Raw genomic sequence first — 14,991 nt, forward strand, 5'->3', positions numbered from 1 at the left:
CGCGTCCTAAGCCTCCGCTCCTCCCTAGCCAAGATCCGTACTGGCCTCTCCTCATACACTAGATCTGGTGGCAACTGTAAGGGCTCGAAATCCAACACATGCGACGGGTTGGAGACATATCTCCGAAGCATGGATACATGAAAAACGTTGTGCACTGCCGCTAGCCCCGGTGGTAGAGCTAAACGGTAGGCCAACGTGCCAACTCTCTCCAAGATCTCGAATGGCCCTATATACCTCGGATTAAGCTTGCCTCTCTGGCCAAAACGCACTACTCCCTTCATAGGTGACACCTTCAGGAATACGTGATCACCTACAGCGAACTCCAAATCTCGTCGTCTGGCATCTGCATAACTCTTCTGCCGACTCTGAGCTGTCCTCATCCGATCTCGAATCTGAGTCACTATGTCAGCTGTCTGCTGCACAATCTCAGGACCCAGCAAAATCCGCTCACCAACCTCATCACAATGCACAGGAGATCTACATCTCCTCTCATACAATGCTGCATAAGGAGTCATACCTATAGACGACTGAAAACTGTTGTTATAGGTAAACTCCACTAATGGCAGTCTAGTCTCCCAAGAGCCCCGAAAATCAATGACACAAGCTCTCAGAAGATCCTCGAGAATCTGGATCACTCTCTCAGACTGACCATCTGTCTGGGGATGAAATGTTGTACTGAACAAAAGCCTCGTCCTCAAAGCTGCGTGCAGACTCTTCCAAAACGCAGATGTGAATCTCGGATCTCTGTCTGACACAATAGACACCGGTATGCCATGCAGTCTAACAATCTCTCTGATGTAAAGCTCTGCATACTGTGTCAAAGTATAAGTAGTCCTCACCGGCAAGAAATGAGCTGACTTGGTGAGTCTATCCACAATCACCCAAATCGCTGTACAACCTCTGGCACTCCTCGGTAAGCCAACCACAAAGTCCATCGTAATATTCTCCCATTTCCATTTCGGAATGGGAAGAGGTCTAAGAAGTCCTGTTGGACGCTGCCTTGACTTGCTGACAAGTCAAGCACTCTGACACCACTCTCCCGATGTCACTCTTCATCCCGGGCCACCAATACAATAGCTGCAAGTCTTTGTACATCTTCGTACTTCCGGGGTGAATGGAGTACGGAGATGTGTGAGCCTCTGCTAAAATCTCAGCTCTCAACTGATCGACGTTCGGTACCCACATCCTACCTCGGTACTGAACGATACCATCCTCCACTGTATACAAGAGGTTACCTCTAGCCTCATCTCTCTGTCTCCATCGCTGCAACTCCTCATCAGTAGACTGTCCCTCCCTAATCCGATCTCGCAGAACTGGCTGCACCGTCAACACTGACAAGCTCGGTGCATGACCACTCGGATAACACTCCAAGCCAAATCTCTGAATCTCGCTCTGTAGTGGTAACTGTACGGTCAAACATGATACCACTGACGACTTCCGACTCAAAGCGTCTGCTACTACATTAGCTTTACCCGGATGGTAGCTAATGTCATCATAATCCTTCACCAACTCCAACCATCTCCGTTGCCTCATGTTCAACTCCTTCTAGGTGAAGAAGTACTTGAAGCTCTTGTGATCAGTGAAAATCTTGCACTTCTCGCCATACAGATAGTGCCTCCAGATTTTCAACGCGAAAACCACTACTGCTAACTCTAAGTCATGCGTCGGATAGTTCTGCTCATGAGTCTTCAACTGCCTCGACGCATAAGCAATAACTTTACCACACTGCATAAGCACTGCGCCTAAACCCAGCTTAGATGCGTCGGTGTACACCACTAACTCCTCGTGTGGTACTGTCACTGCTAACACCGGTGCAGTAGTGAGTGCTTCCTTCAGCTGATCAAAGCTCCTCTGACAGTCTAAACTCCAGATAAACTTCGCATTCTTTTTGGTTAAAAAAGTCAAGGGTACTGCAATAGAGGAAAAACCCTTGATGAACTTCCTATAATATCCAGCCAAACCCAAGAAACTGCGAATCTCCGAAGCATTCTTCGGAATACCCCAATTCTGCACTGCCTCAACCTTCGACTGATCAACTGCAATCCCATCTCTCGAAATAATGTGGCCAAGAAATGCCACCTGCTCAAGCCAAAACTCGCACTTGCTGAACTTGGCATACAAACGATGCTCCCTCAAAGTCTGCAAGGCTGTCTGTAAATGCTGTCTATGCTCTTCAATGCTCCTAGAGTAGATCAAGATATCATCAATGAAGACAATGATGAACTGATCTAGATACGGCTGAAAAACTCGGTTCATGAGATCCATGAAAACCGCTGGAGCATTGGTCATCCCAAATGGCATCACTAGGAACTCGTAATGCCCATACCGTGTTCGAAAAGCAGTCTTGGACACATCTGCATCTCTAACACGCAGCTGATGATAACCAGATCGCAGGTCGATCTTGGAGAACACTGAAGCTCCCTGCAACTGATCAAATAAATCCTCTATCCTCGGCAGTGGATACTTGTTCTTCACTGTGACCCTGTTGAGCTCTCGGTAATCGATGCACAATCTCATACTGCCATCCTTCTTCTTCACAAATAACACCGGAGCTCCCCAAGGAGAAAAGCTAGGACGAATAAAGCCCTTCTCCAACAACTCTTGAATCTGCTCCTTCAACTCTTTCATCTCAGTAGGAGCAAGTCGATACGGTGCCTTAGAAATAGGCATAGTGTCGGGCATTAACTCAATACTAAACTCCACTTCTCTCGCTGGTGGAATTCCTGCAACGTCCTCTGGAAAGACATCTGAAAAGTCACAAACCACCTCTATATCTGACAATGATCTGCTAGGTGGTTCTGATGAAGTGACTACACTGGCGAGAAACCCCTGGCAATCACGTCTCAATAACTTCCTCGCACGTGTATAAGAAATCACAAGCGAGATCTCACTGCTTGAAGATGCATAAAAAACAAATTGGTCGCCCTCCTCCGGTTTCACTGCCATTGTTCTCTGCCGAAAATCAATCACTACTCCGTTGACTAACAACCAATCCATACCCAAAATCAGATCGAATCCCGTCAATGGTAAGACCACTAAATCTGCTCTGGTAGTGCGCCCCTGTAAATCCATCTCCAAGCCTCTGCAGGTACTAGTGGTAGAAAGAACCTGTCCAGACGGCATGGTTACATCATACCCTGTTTCAGCAACCTCGGGCTTAATGTCTATCCGTCTGATAAACTCCAGGGAGATAAACGAATACGTAACTCCCGAATCTAGCAACGCACACGTGGAATTTTCTCCTACTAGAATTCTCCCTGCACGCAGAAAATTCCCAACAGTTTCATACCACTACTAAATTTTTCCCAACGAGTCACTACAAATTCTTAATTCTAATCACAAGTAAAACATGCTTCCTATTCTAACATGCAGTTAAATAACCCAAATAACAAGAATTCCAAATTAAAGACTAAATTTTTAACCAAAAGAAAATTATTAAAATGCTAGGGATAAGATATACCGGTGATCAAAGAGGTGTCTGGATCTACCTCCTCAGCCTGCATCACAAACACCCTACCAGCGGTGTTTTTCTTCCTGGGGCAGTTAGCTATCTGATGCCCTGGCTCCCTACAGTGGTAGCAAACTCCTGCTCCTAATAGACAAGGTCCCGAATGCATCTTCTGGCACTTCGGGCAAGTAGGATAAGCTATGGCATTAGGGGCCCCGCCCCTCTGCTGCTGCGGCCTCTGCTGCTGTGGCCTCGGCTGCTGATTCGGGCCCTTAGCCGGCCCTGTATACTGCTTCTTCGCAGGAGGCTGCGAAGATGGTCGCTGGTACCCAGCCTGAAACTGCCTCTTCCCCTGCTGCTCCCTCTGGATCTCTCTCCGACCCTCCTCGGAACGCAAGGCTCTACTGACTGCAGACTCATAAGTAAGGACGTCTGCCATGCGAACATCATGCCTGATATCAGCCTTCAGGCCCTCCACAAACTGTCTCAACTTCTCCTGCGGACTATCAGCAATCAAGGGCACAAAGTGACAGCCCCTCTCGAACAGCCTCACATACTCAACCACGGCCTTGTCCCCCTGACGGAGACTCATAAACTCACGGATCATGCGACTGCGCACATCCTCAGTAAAGTACTTGGCGTAGAAGATACGCCTAAACTCTGCCCAGGTCAGTGTAGGAAGGTCGACCCCTCTGGTTGCACCCTCCCACCAGAGCGCTGCATCACCCCTCAGCATGTACGTCGCACAGTTCACCCTGTCGGTGTCTGTGATCCCCATATAAGCAAAGACGGACTACAGAGAGCGAATCCATCCCTCCGCCACCAAAGGATCGGTGGTACCAACAAACTCCTTGGGTCCCTTCTTCTGGAACCTCTCAGCAACGTCCTCCTCGTGGGACAACCTGGGACGGGTAGCCTGCTGCTCTAACAGAGCAGTAATCCCTGCCATCATATTTGCATTGGCCTGCTCCAATGCTGCAATAGGGTTCTGCGGAGGTGGAGGTGGAGGTGGAGGTGGAGGTGGAGGTGGAGGTCCCCCACGTCTGTTAACTGGTCTCAGAGGCATTCTGCACCACCACATATTTATTTACGTAAATCGCCATGCATAACTAAGTTGTTTAAAAATTAATGCTAACTTAAATTCTAAAAATTAAATCATGCTATAAACACTTAAAACTTACAGACCGGTAGCGTGGATTTCTGAGCTCGCATAGCAGTAATGACCCCTCCAAGAACCGTGCTTTGATACCAACTGAAACGACCCTAACTCTATAATTAATAAATAAATATGCGGAAATTTTTTTTTTTTTTTATACATACTAAATAAAATATGTACATATATGCCCATACATATATGCACAGAATAAAAAGATTTAAAAATAACTAAATAAATAAATAATTAAATACTTAAATAAAAATGCATTCTTTAAAATAAAGTAAACATCTGAGTCAAACATTTAATTAAAAATACTGCATAAATAAAATGATTAAAATTTGCATGCACTGACAAAATTCCATAAAATATTCAAAATTCACAACCACTGAAAAAAATAATATAAAATGTAACATGCTGACATAAATGAAACATGCATGTGACTCAGACATCTATCACGGTCACGGGGTCACTGCATGTCCGCTCATACATCCTCGCCTCCGGTGGGTACAACATCATCCTCAACGTACTCACCTGCACCATACCAGTGTAGTGAGCCTAGAGGCCCAACATGCTAGCATAACAAGGGTTTGAAAATAATTTAAAACAATTAAATACTAATACATACATATACATGAATGAACATGCTTAAAAATTACATAACATAACTTAACTTAAATATACTTAAATAACATAATACATAACATTGTTGAGCAAATTAATTTTCTAACATAGCATGGTTGTATCCATAGTGTAACCTTAAATCATACATTAAATACTGATCAGCGTGGAAACCTACGTACGTGGCCGGTGACGAATCACCTCTTAAATTGGCAGTAAACTGCCCTTCAATCATATGGGGACGAATCCCCCTTAAATTGTCACACTACTTCAACTTCCAACATAAAATATTTTCTTGTTCAACCTTAAACATTAAATCATGCATAAAATATTATTTCATGAATGCATGTACTTGAATAAAATGTGTGTCCTTCATATATATTTAATTTAATTTCTTACTAACATATAAATATTAAAATAACTTAAATGCATAAAAATAATTAAATATATAATCAGGACACATGCAAATTTCTCATGGATCGTACTGGACTACTGGCTCTAACTCTCAAGCCCAATTACTTAAATCTGGCCCCTTAACACTGAGACTGGCCCATTAATATACTTAAGCCCAATAAAATTGTTCTAAGCCCAATTAAATTAATAAAGCCCATTAAAACACTCTAGGCCCAATAACAACTTAAATTGGCCCAATGGGCCCAAAAGCCCAAAGACTGGCCCAATAACTTTCACGGGCCCTAAAGCCCATAAAAATTATTGAACTCACTTAATTAATTTAATTAAGCCCAAATAAATTAAACTTAACCCAAAATAATTAAATTGAGCCTAATAAAATTTTAAGATTTAAATAGGCCCATTAAACCTTTAATTAAACTTAAAAACTTAAAAATAAAAATACCCGAGCCCTACTAACTTAACCCGAACCCGGACCCAACTAACTTAACCCACTAACTTCCAGACCCGACCCGGACCAGCCCTGAAACCCTAACCCGTAACTCCCCCCTCCCCTTCTCGGCCCCAGCCGCGAGCAGCAGCCCTTCCAGGGCTGCTGCCGCCTTGCTCCGGCCACCCCTGGCCGGAGCCCCGCCGCCCAGACGTAGCCCACGTCTGGGCGGTCCTAACCTGACATGACCCCCCAGCCCATGCACCCCGAGGAGCCCAGCCCGAGCCCCCTTCCAAGAACCCTACTCTGCGCACCCCACTGTGCAGCCCGCCCCTACGCCTCTCCTGGGCTCGTTTGGCTCGAACCACTCGAGCCATTCGAGTCCAGGCCAGCCCACAACCCCCTCTAGACCCTTGGCCAGCAGCTAGATACAACCATGGAAGAAAAACGTGAGTACGATTCATGAAAACAACCAACCAAGCGCATACATTCAAACACTAAATTGATTTCTGAAAAATTCATGGACAAAAGAATGCATACTCGACACACACCTATACATACTGGTAAGTCACGAAAAAAAAGAAAGGAATCATGCCTTTCACCGATGAATTCAAAGATCGAATTGCGTAGAACGTTTCCGGGACGACGGGGCGACGAGAAACCTAAAAAAAACTTGAGGGGATCGGCTATGGAGTCCTTGGGACTGTCTCGACCGATGGAGAGGATGGTGAATAGTGGGGTGTCGGCTGAGCTTAGGGAAATCGTGGGGTTGGGTAGCTTAGGTTTAGGTTTTAATTAATAGATTAGGTTTTAGGTAAATTAAAAATTATTAATAAGGATTTTAATATATAACATATATTGCTTAGAACTCTAATTAAAAAAAGAAACCTGATAAATAATTGAAATTCCAGAAATATTAATTTAGGGAATTTTTAAAGATAATAAAAAGTCATTAAAATGGCTTAATTTGGATAAAAATGGACTCCTAAAATTATATAAAATTAAATACTTAAAATTTTGAGATAATAAAACTCAAAATAATATTTTAGGGCTCTAAAAAGGCTCATAAAATAATTTGGCTAGAAAGTTGTTATCTCGTCCGTCCACGGTCCCGTCTACGCGATCAAATAATTAAAATACTAAAAATCATAAAAATTACTAATTATGGGTTAAATGCTTAAAAATAAATTAAATCATGCACAAATAATTCACATAATTATTTAACCCATAAATCTAAAATTTAAATAATTAAATATCCTAATTATGCATGCGGATTTACGTAATTAAAAATACCGGGTGTTACATAATCTGAGCTGAACTGCCCTCATTACTAGAACTCTATATGGCTGCTCTCCTTAGAATCATAAGGAGAGAGAGAGAAATGAGTCATTACTGAGCCCCTGAACTCACCCTTAACACTGATCCTAACATCTTAGCTAGCTCGTCCAGGTTGAAAAACCAATCTACCAAGCTAACTCCCCACTGATACCAGGGCCGAGCTGAGCTCCCTAACACCTGAGCTGAGCTCCCGACCCGAGCCGGGAATTATGGTGGAGGAGCTTAGCCGAGCTCCCGAGATCCCGGGCTGAGCCCCGACCCGAGCTAGGGTCCCGACCTGAGCTGGGAATTATGGTGGAGGAGCTTAGCCGAGCTCCCGAGCTCCGAGCTGAGCCCCGACCCGAGCTAGGGTCCCGACCTGAGCTGGGAATTATGGTGGAGGAGCTTAGCCGAGCTCCCGAGCTGAGCTCCCGACCCCGTTCTAGTTGATTAGGGATGTTTTCTTTATCTTAGGGTCATTGATAAGCTGAGATGACCTCCTCCTCCGGGTATCACTTGGCATTAGAATCAATTCAAACAGTATATCATATCAAAATCAAAATCAAAGATCGACTACCTGCGATGGATCGACAATAACATCATCAAGTTCTAACTCAAGAACAAATAATAGTCAAGTATGTGATTTAGCGGGACAACTGAAGAAGCATCATTCTTGAGTTTCAAATCCCTGACTCTCGATATCGTCTTATACCTGTCAATCTCGATTCTTGAGGTGCTCCAAATCTGGACACTACCATAAGAATAAATATCAAACTTCCGCTCAAGATTCAACTAAATCTTCAAGACACAATTAGTTGCAATCTTGATCCCGATTCGAAGTCTAGAATCCCGAGCTCGATATACTTTCATTCAAATCTGAATTCATATCAATATAGCTAAGAAACATCAACAAGGATTCATATCGTTTTCAACTCAATCATAAAACTCGAAATTGAATCCATTCTTGAACCGGCACTCAAAACTCTATTATAACAATCCTTCAATCTTCTTTAAGTCAAATCCACTATATATCAGCAAATCTAACATCATATATTCAACATAATCAAATGTTCGGAAGTCTAACATATACTGAACATTCACAACAATCTTAATCGACATAATCTACTAATTGTTCAAATCGTAATTCAACTTCAACATTCAAATCAATCCATTCGAACTCAAACTTGCCGCTTCGAATTCGATATCATTCATTTGAAATCTGAAATGAAATGATATAATATCAAATATCATCTTTCATTCTCATTTCAATCTCATCAAAGTGTAAGCCAACTTCAAAACTTGATTAATCAATCAAAATTCAAATTGGCGGTGTAACGATTCGAAACCGGTAATTCCAAAAGCTTAAACAACATCCATACTATGATCGAAACATGATATCAAACTCAATATATCAACAAAATCTCGAAATCCAACAGCCAAGAATTTCAGATTTTCAAAAATGCTTCAAAAATTCATATCAAATCCAAACGGACAGTCTTTTACTGATTCGTCTTCGAATATATATTCGATGCTAGCTCATATACGCTTATAATATATCCAAGAATAATCAAATTCCATTTTCAACTTTAAAATCAAGTATAAGAGAACTTAATAAAAGTTGTACCAAAATGTAGCTCTCTGAGCCGTGATCGCGAATATATATTCAATTCTGAATTCTGACGGGCGGATGTCGAAAAATCGAAGATTTGAGAAGTCAAAAATGGCATCTTCACGTTTTCTGATTCCTTCTCCTTGTGTTTCTGCTCCTCACTTGTATTATCTGATTATGCAAGTGGAGATTAAGATATACATGCCAATTTTGCAGTTTAGTCCCTGAAATTTTGGCTATTTGCAATTTAGTCCTAGGCCAATCCTTTGAATTCAATTTCAATCCTACATAAGTTAAGAATATTAGAATTTAAATCTAAACTCCAAAATTCTCAAATGAAATCTTCTCGGATTAAAATTAAAAGAAAAATTGCATTTTAGCCCTTAAAACTTCAATATTTGCAAATCGGTCTCTGCTCGAGTTTCACCTTCTAACTACTCCTCTTTAAATCGCGGAACTCGGAATTTAAATCTTAAATTCCATAAATCTTCAAGTCAAATATGTAATCTTTTAATTTAAGAATTCCCGGAATTGAAATCTCAAAATCCGTAAATTTTCAAATTAACTATTTTTAAATAAAAAATTACATAGCTAATTTCCATAAATTCTTCAATTAATATTTTTTCCAAATCCGGAATTTAAATATCAAATTCCGTAATTAAATAACTTAATCTTTCAGGGCCTTACATAATGGGAGTGCAAAATATTAGTTATCATATTTATCTATAGATGAATTATTATTATTATTATTTTTTGTGATAATTGCATACATTACCCCTGTGAAATACCGAAATTTCTAAAAACCCCCTATGAAAAAATAATCTATTAGCTCCCTATATTTTTTAATTTTGATTATATACCTCCCTATGTTTTCAAAATTTGAGCACATAACCCCTTGTCCGTACGTGTTTTCAGGGGTATTTGTGCACAATTTGAAAACACAAGTAGTTTATAGTCATATGGGATTTTTAGCAATCTCATGATTTCACAGATGTGGTAGCCCAAAAAACTTTTATAATGGGTTATCAACAAATGTCGGGTTTCATAGGAGTGATATATGTCATTTTTCCTTTTTTATATATGCATTTTGAATAAATTTGGATTAACGTGTTATTAGTTCGGATAGCTCAATTCAAAAAATTAAAACATTGAAAGGTTTAAAATTCTAGCTCGGGTAGATTATTGATAATTCTGACTCCACTTCTAAAAAAACATTTCTCGATTTTTTCATCACAAAATTTTGAAAGTAAAAAGTCCGTTTGGGAGAGTTGAAGGTGAGAAGTCCGTTTGAGAGAAGCACAAATCATAATGCTGTCATTCTTTTACTTGTTTCAATTCCCACCACATAGACAACATTTTTTCTCCTCTTAGATATTCTTGAAACCGAACAATATGTCGAACCCATCTAAACACATTACTTCACTCTCTTCTTCCTGGCGCCCGACATGGACACCACCACCCTTTTTCTCTTCATATGTATTTGTTGAACGGTGACAAGAGAGACAAAGCTCCATATCGCCAGTCCCATATGAAATTGTCATGAGGTGGCTGTTTCTTGGTATGTTGGATCTTTTTTAACTTTAGCCTTATTTTGACATAGTTGTTTCTTGTTTTATTCTTGTTGTTGTGGGGACCAAGATACTGCAAAAATCTGAAGTTCAGTTCCATTCTTCGGAGCAGTACCAATGGAGGGTAGGGGCTTGATCATCAGAAAACAAAGTGCTGCAGGATTCCTCACCAAAAAAATTGTGCTCCTCAATTTTCACAAATTCTAGCTGGAAATTCACCTTGCGTGCATCTCCAAGATCGCTTGCACTCGTCTTCAAACCTGAAAGCGGTGAGATTGGATTCGTATAAGAAGTGGAGCGATTCTTGATATGGTGAAAGAGCCCAGCAGATGAAGACATTGCTGCAGTCGGGCTATTGCTATTGTCCTCGTTCAAGATTGCACTTGAATCAGCACTATCAGAGCATCCATCTTTAAAATCACAGAAATATGAAGCATCAACCATCAATGCACTGTTTTCTTCCCCCGACTTCACAAAGTTCAGCAAGGTGGTGGATTCTTGATCACACGAAGATAACGATTTACGGACCAAAGTTTCGAGTTTAGTTTGGTCTTCATCAGACACCATTGCCTCTTCCTTTTCACCAACATTGCTCTCACTTCTACCACCTTCATTTTGCTTTAATTTCAGCTCTTTAATCTACAACACATAAATTCCAAACAGGTATTAAGGGAACCGATTCACTAAAAATGGTAATATACAACACAAAAACACACACACACACGCATAGTTAATATACCACATACGTGCAAACAGAATACCGAAAATTACGTCCCTAATCAATATCCTAGAGGCTTATTCACATATAGTCACTTGTTGCCTCTTGGCCAATCCGATACCATCATAGAATTCACTTTCTCGATAGTTCGAACACTCAAAACTCGACAGAACAACAGCATTCATACTTCTGCTCAATTAATAAATCGAAGACGGGGAAAGATAATTTTGTATTGGCAACCAAAATAACCACATTAATGTAGGCATGAAGGATTGTTACCTCATTGATTAAAGCTTCATTTTCACAATGAAGAGTTTCATAATTGCGCTTCAGAGTATCATAACTCGCTTTGAGGACTTCAAAATCTCTTTCCAATTGCTTCGTTTTCGACCGCGCACGGCGGTTCTGGAACCAAACAGCCACCTGTCTCGGTTGCAAACCAAGCTCTTGGGCCAGCTTCACTTTCCTCTCGGGTTCAAGCTTGTTTTCAACCTCGTAATTCTTCTCCAAAGCCTTAACTTGATCCACTCCCAATCTTCTCTTCTTCTCCGAACCATGGCCAGATTCTTCACAGCAAACTTCTTCATCTAAGCCTTCTTGCATTGCCTGAAACTCCCCTGAATACATCTCTGTACTGTTGCCTCGAAAGAGAAAGAGAAAAATCAGCAGCCCTGTAAATGAACACGTAATCATAAACCATACTACTTGAAGAACAAATTAAATGCTCCAATCTTGGTTCCAAACACATTATTCCCATGAATCAATACAAGAAAACATGAAAAAAAGGGAATATTTTCCCAAGCCCAAATCACCTGTGTATTATGGACAGATGGTGGTCTTTATCAGATCTTTTCAATCTACCAACTTGAAGACAGGAGCTCAAAGAGGGTTGGCTATACAGAGTGCGTGATTTATGGAATCTGACTGTGTGTAGAGATCAAAATCCCATCACACAAAAAACCCCAAAAGGCACAATTTTGTATGCTTGCAAGCTCACGGCCTTGAATCTCAACTGGGAACTCCTTTTCACCCATTATTACCACCAAGAAAAGAAAAGAAACCCAAAACCCACGAACAAGAAAGACCAGAGAGCAGAAGAAATCAAATGCTCGGAAGCACAATCGATCGAAAGCTGAACTATCTTTCCTTTCTCCCAATCTTTTTGCATATGATTGATTACTCGATAATCTTGTCCAGAGCCTAAATTAGTTCATCATCACTGGAAAAGCTAGTCTTTTTAACAACACACCAGAGTGAGTTGGGGCCACAAGCATGGTTAAAATCTGACCGGGGTTGGGAATTTTGCGAACTTGGGTCCAGATGAAATGAACCCCAAATTGAAGACAAATAAATGCAAATTCTAGGTCGACATGAATGTTCAACAGTTTGTTCACTGCTGGAAACAGCAGGGGGTTCCCTCTTCCAAAATTTCAGATTATGAGATTAAAAAAAAAAAAAACTGATTATTATTTATATTATAATTTTTTAAAAATTAAAAATAAATAAATTGAGAAGGTCGAGTTAGAATAATTTCGACTAAATTTATTTAGATATATATAAACTGAAATATCTTATTTTCCTTTTATGGGGTAATACAAAAAGATCTTATTTTGACTATTATCTTTATTATTGGATTGCATAATGCATATATTGATTTAATGGTTATATATATAGAGTGATGCTACATGTACTACGAAATTTGTACATCAAATTTTATAAAACAAAAAATTCAATACAGTAAGACATTGTTTGGTGTGAAGGATAACACATTAATTGATTAATAGTTATTGCTTTGTCCAATGCTTGGCTCAAGTTCTTTCAAGGATTAGTGTGATGCACCATTGTCTAATCCAAGTATATTGATTTAAAATCCTTATATTATTAATCCATCATCATCTCATCCATGAACCAAACAGTGTCTAATTTAATTTATCAAAATCTCACGATACATTAAATACAAAATCTCGCTATAAAATAACAGAATCTCGCGATATTATTATTTTAAATATCGATGTATATGATATTTGTTGTCACGTAGCATTTTCCATATATATAAACACCACATCATATTCACAACATCCGTACACATTAATTGTGGCTTTTTTCGAACATGGTAGAAAAATATTATGTTATGGCTCCCTTTGGATTTTGTAATTAAATAGACTGGTTTTCTTGAAGTTTTGTACCTTTGAAGCTTAAACATTTTCGAAAGTTTAATCATAACTTTCGGAGCGTGACAGTGTTACTTAAAAATTAGAATACGAATGCACTAGGATCTTGAATGCGATATTATTTCATTTCCATATTTGCAAGACTTGAATTTAAGGCCATGCTTACTTAGTGGTCGAACTAGCTGGTACTTATATTAACTTTCTTGTGAGATCGACATTATTATATATTTATATCTTTGAATTGATCGACCCGTTTCATATTTACAATGAAAATTATAATATTTTTATATGTCAGGTCAAATAAGATATATGCATCCTAAAATTAACTCGTAAAACTATTTCATAACAGTTTTTGTATGTACGTGTATATATTAATGAATGTCTTATCCTCGAATATTAGGTAAACCATTTGACTGAAATACAAATAATTTTTATAAAAAAAATGAGAAAAAAATAATCTTTTGTTATGACATAATTATAATACAACATAAGTGCATTGGAATATGGAAAAAAAATCTCAATATCAAATTTTAATAACTGAAGTAAAATGTGTGCTAAAATTCAATCACCTAAATTACATGTTACTATTTGTATCGAATCTTTTGGAGAGATATATATATATATATATTTTCTTTTTGGTGTCGAAAGCCAAATGGGCAACTTGGAGATGTATTTAAGTGGGAATGAGTAAGATCTACATTATAAAAGATTACACAATTAATTAATTAATTAATTAATTAACATTTCACTTGATGAAAAGGACTACCGAATACCGATGGCATCCCTTAATTTGAATTCTCCTATATATATCGTGAATATGAAGTTTGGCAAGTGGGTTTAGCTGTAGAATAATAATCTATCGTGATCCCACATAAAACTAGTGTCCAAGTAGCTAGTGAGAGGACCCCCAAATGAAATAACTACAGAAATTTTTGGATATTTCTTTTAATTTTTCAAAAAATTCATTTTAGAATATTTTCACAATTTAGAGGATAATCATTGGTTTTTATTTATTTACATTATCCAATCCCAATAATGTTATTATTATTATTATTATTATTATTATTATTATTATTATTATGAAAGAGTCTCTCGTGAAAACTAATTTGATATTTAGTGGACATCCTAAAATGTCTCTAAATTTTCTAATTAAAACTAAAAAAATGATACAGTACGGGTAAACAATTAATGTTTCATTTCAATTTCCACTACTACACTTTCTCAACCTTGCTCCCATATTTTTTTTTTTTGTAATTTCATCTCTGCAATTATAATATTTGGTTTAATTTTTCGCATAAAAAAATATTACATTTACCACATCCAAAGAACCTAGAACATATATAAAATAATAAAACAACAATGGCGAAAGTTGAGATAAGTTAAAGTTTGGGCCCCTCTAAAAAAAGTAGCTAATTGACAATTAGTCAGTTGTCCATGTCCTCAGCTAAGTAGTGACTATTGGCTTCTCCCTTGGATGCAGACATTTTACTAGTAATTTTTTATGCAGACACTTCAGGATTTACATCGATTTTTAAAAATTAATAA

The 14,991-nt window shown here is 38.9% G+C and overlaps 1 protein-coding gene across 2 annotated transcripts; it reads right to left on the minus strand.

Moving 5' to 3' along the window:
- Positions 1 to 10,190: 10,190 nt before the first annotated feature.
- Positions 10,191 to 12,599, minus strand: LOC140864621 (homeobox-leucine zipper protein ATHB-16-like). Of its 2 annotated transcripts, none has more exons than XM_073268905.1 (3): positions 12,088 to 12,599; positions 11,555 to 11,909; positions 10,191 to 11,196 (listed from the first exon to the last, which is right to left on the minus strand). In XM_073268905.1, exons 2-3 carry the CDS (start codon positions 11,900 to 11,902, stop codon positions 10,648 to 10,650), a joined length of 897 nt encoding a protein of 298 aa, XP_073125006.1. In that variant the 5' UTR covers positions 11,903 to 11,909; positions 12,088 to 12,599; the 3' UTR covers positions 10,191 to 10,647. The 2 variants fall into 2 exon arrangements, with proteins under 2 accessions (XP_073125006.1, XP_073125005.1); XM_073268904.1 differs by having other exon boundaries at positions 10,192 to 11,196; positions 11,555 to 11,946; positions 12,088 to 12,597.
- Positions 12,600 to 14,991: the final 2,392 nt, after the last annotated feature.

The sequence above is a fragment of the Henckelia pumila genome, chromosome 4 (genome assembly GCF_033568475.1).
Source record: "Henckelia pumila isolate YLH828 chromosome 4, ASM3356847v2, whole genome shotgun sequence".
NCBI classification, from domain to species: Eukaryota; Viridiplantae; Streptophyta; class Magnoliopsida; order Lamiales; family Gesneriaceae; genus Henckelia; species Henckelia pumila.

Coding starts and splice junctions, on each gene's coding strand:
- LOC140864621 (XM_073268905.1), bottom strand. CDS start 11,902: ATGTATTCAGGGGAGTTTCAGGCAATGCAAGAAGGCTTAGATGAAGAA. Junction 11,197..11,554: donor ATGAAGCTTTAATCAATGAG/GTAACAATCCTT, acceptor TATGTGTTGTAG/ATTAAAGAGCTGAAATTAAA.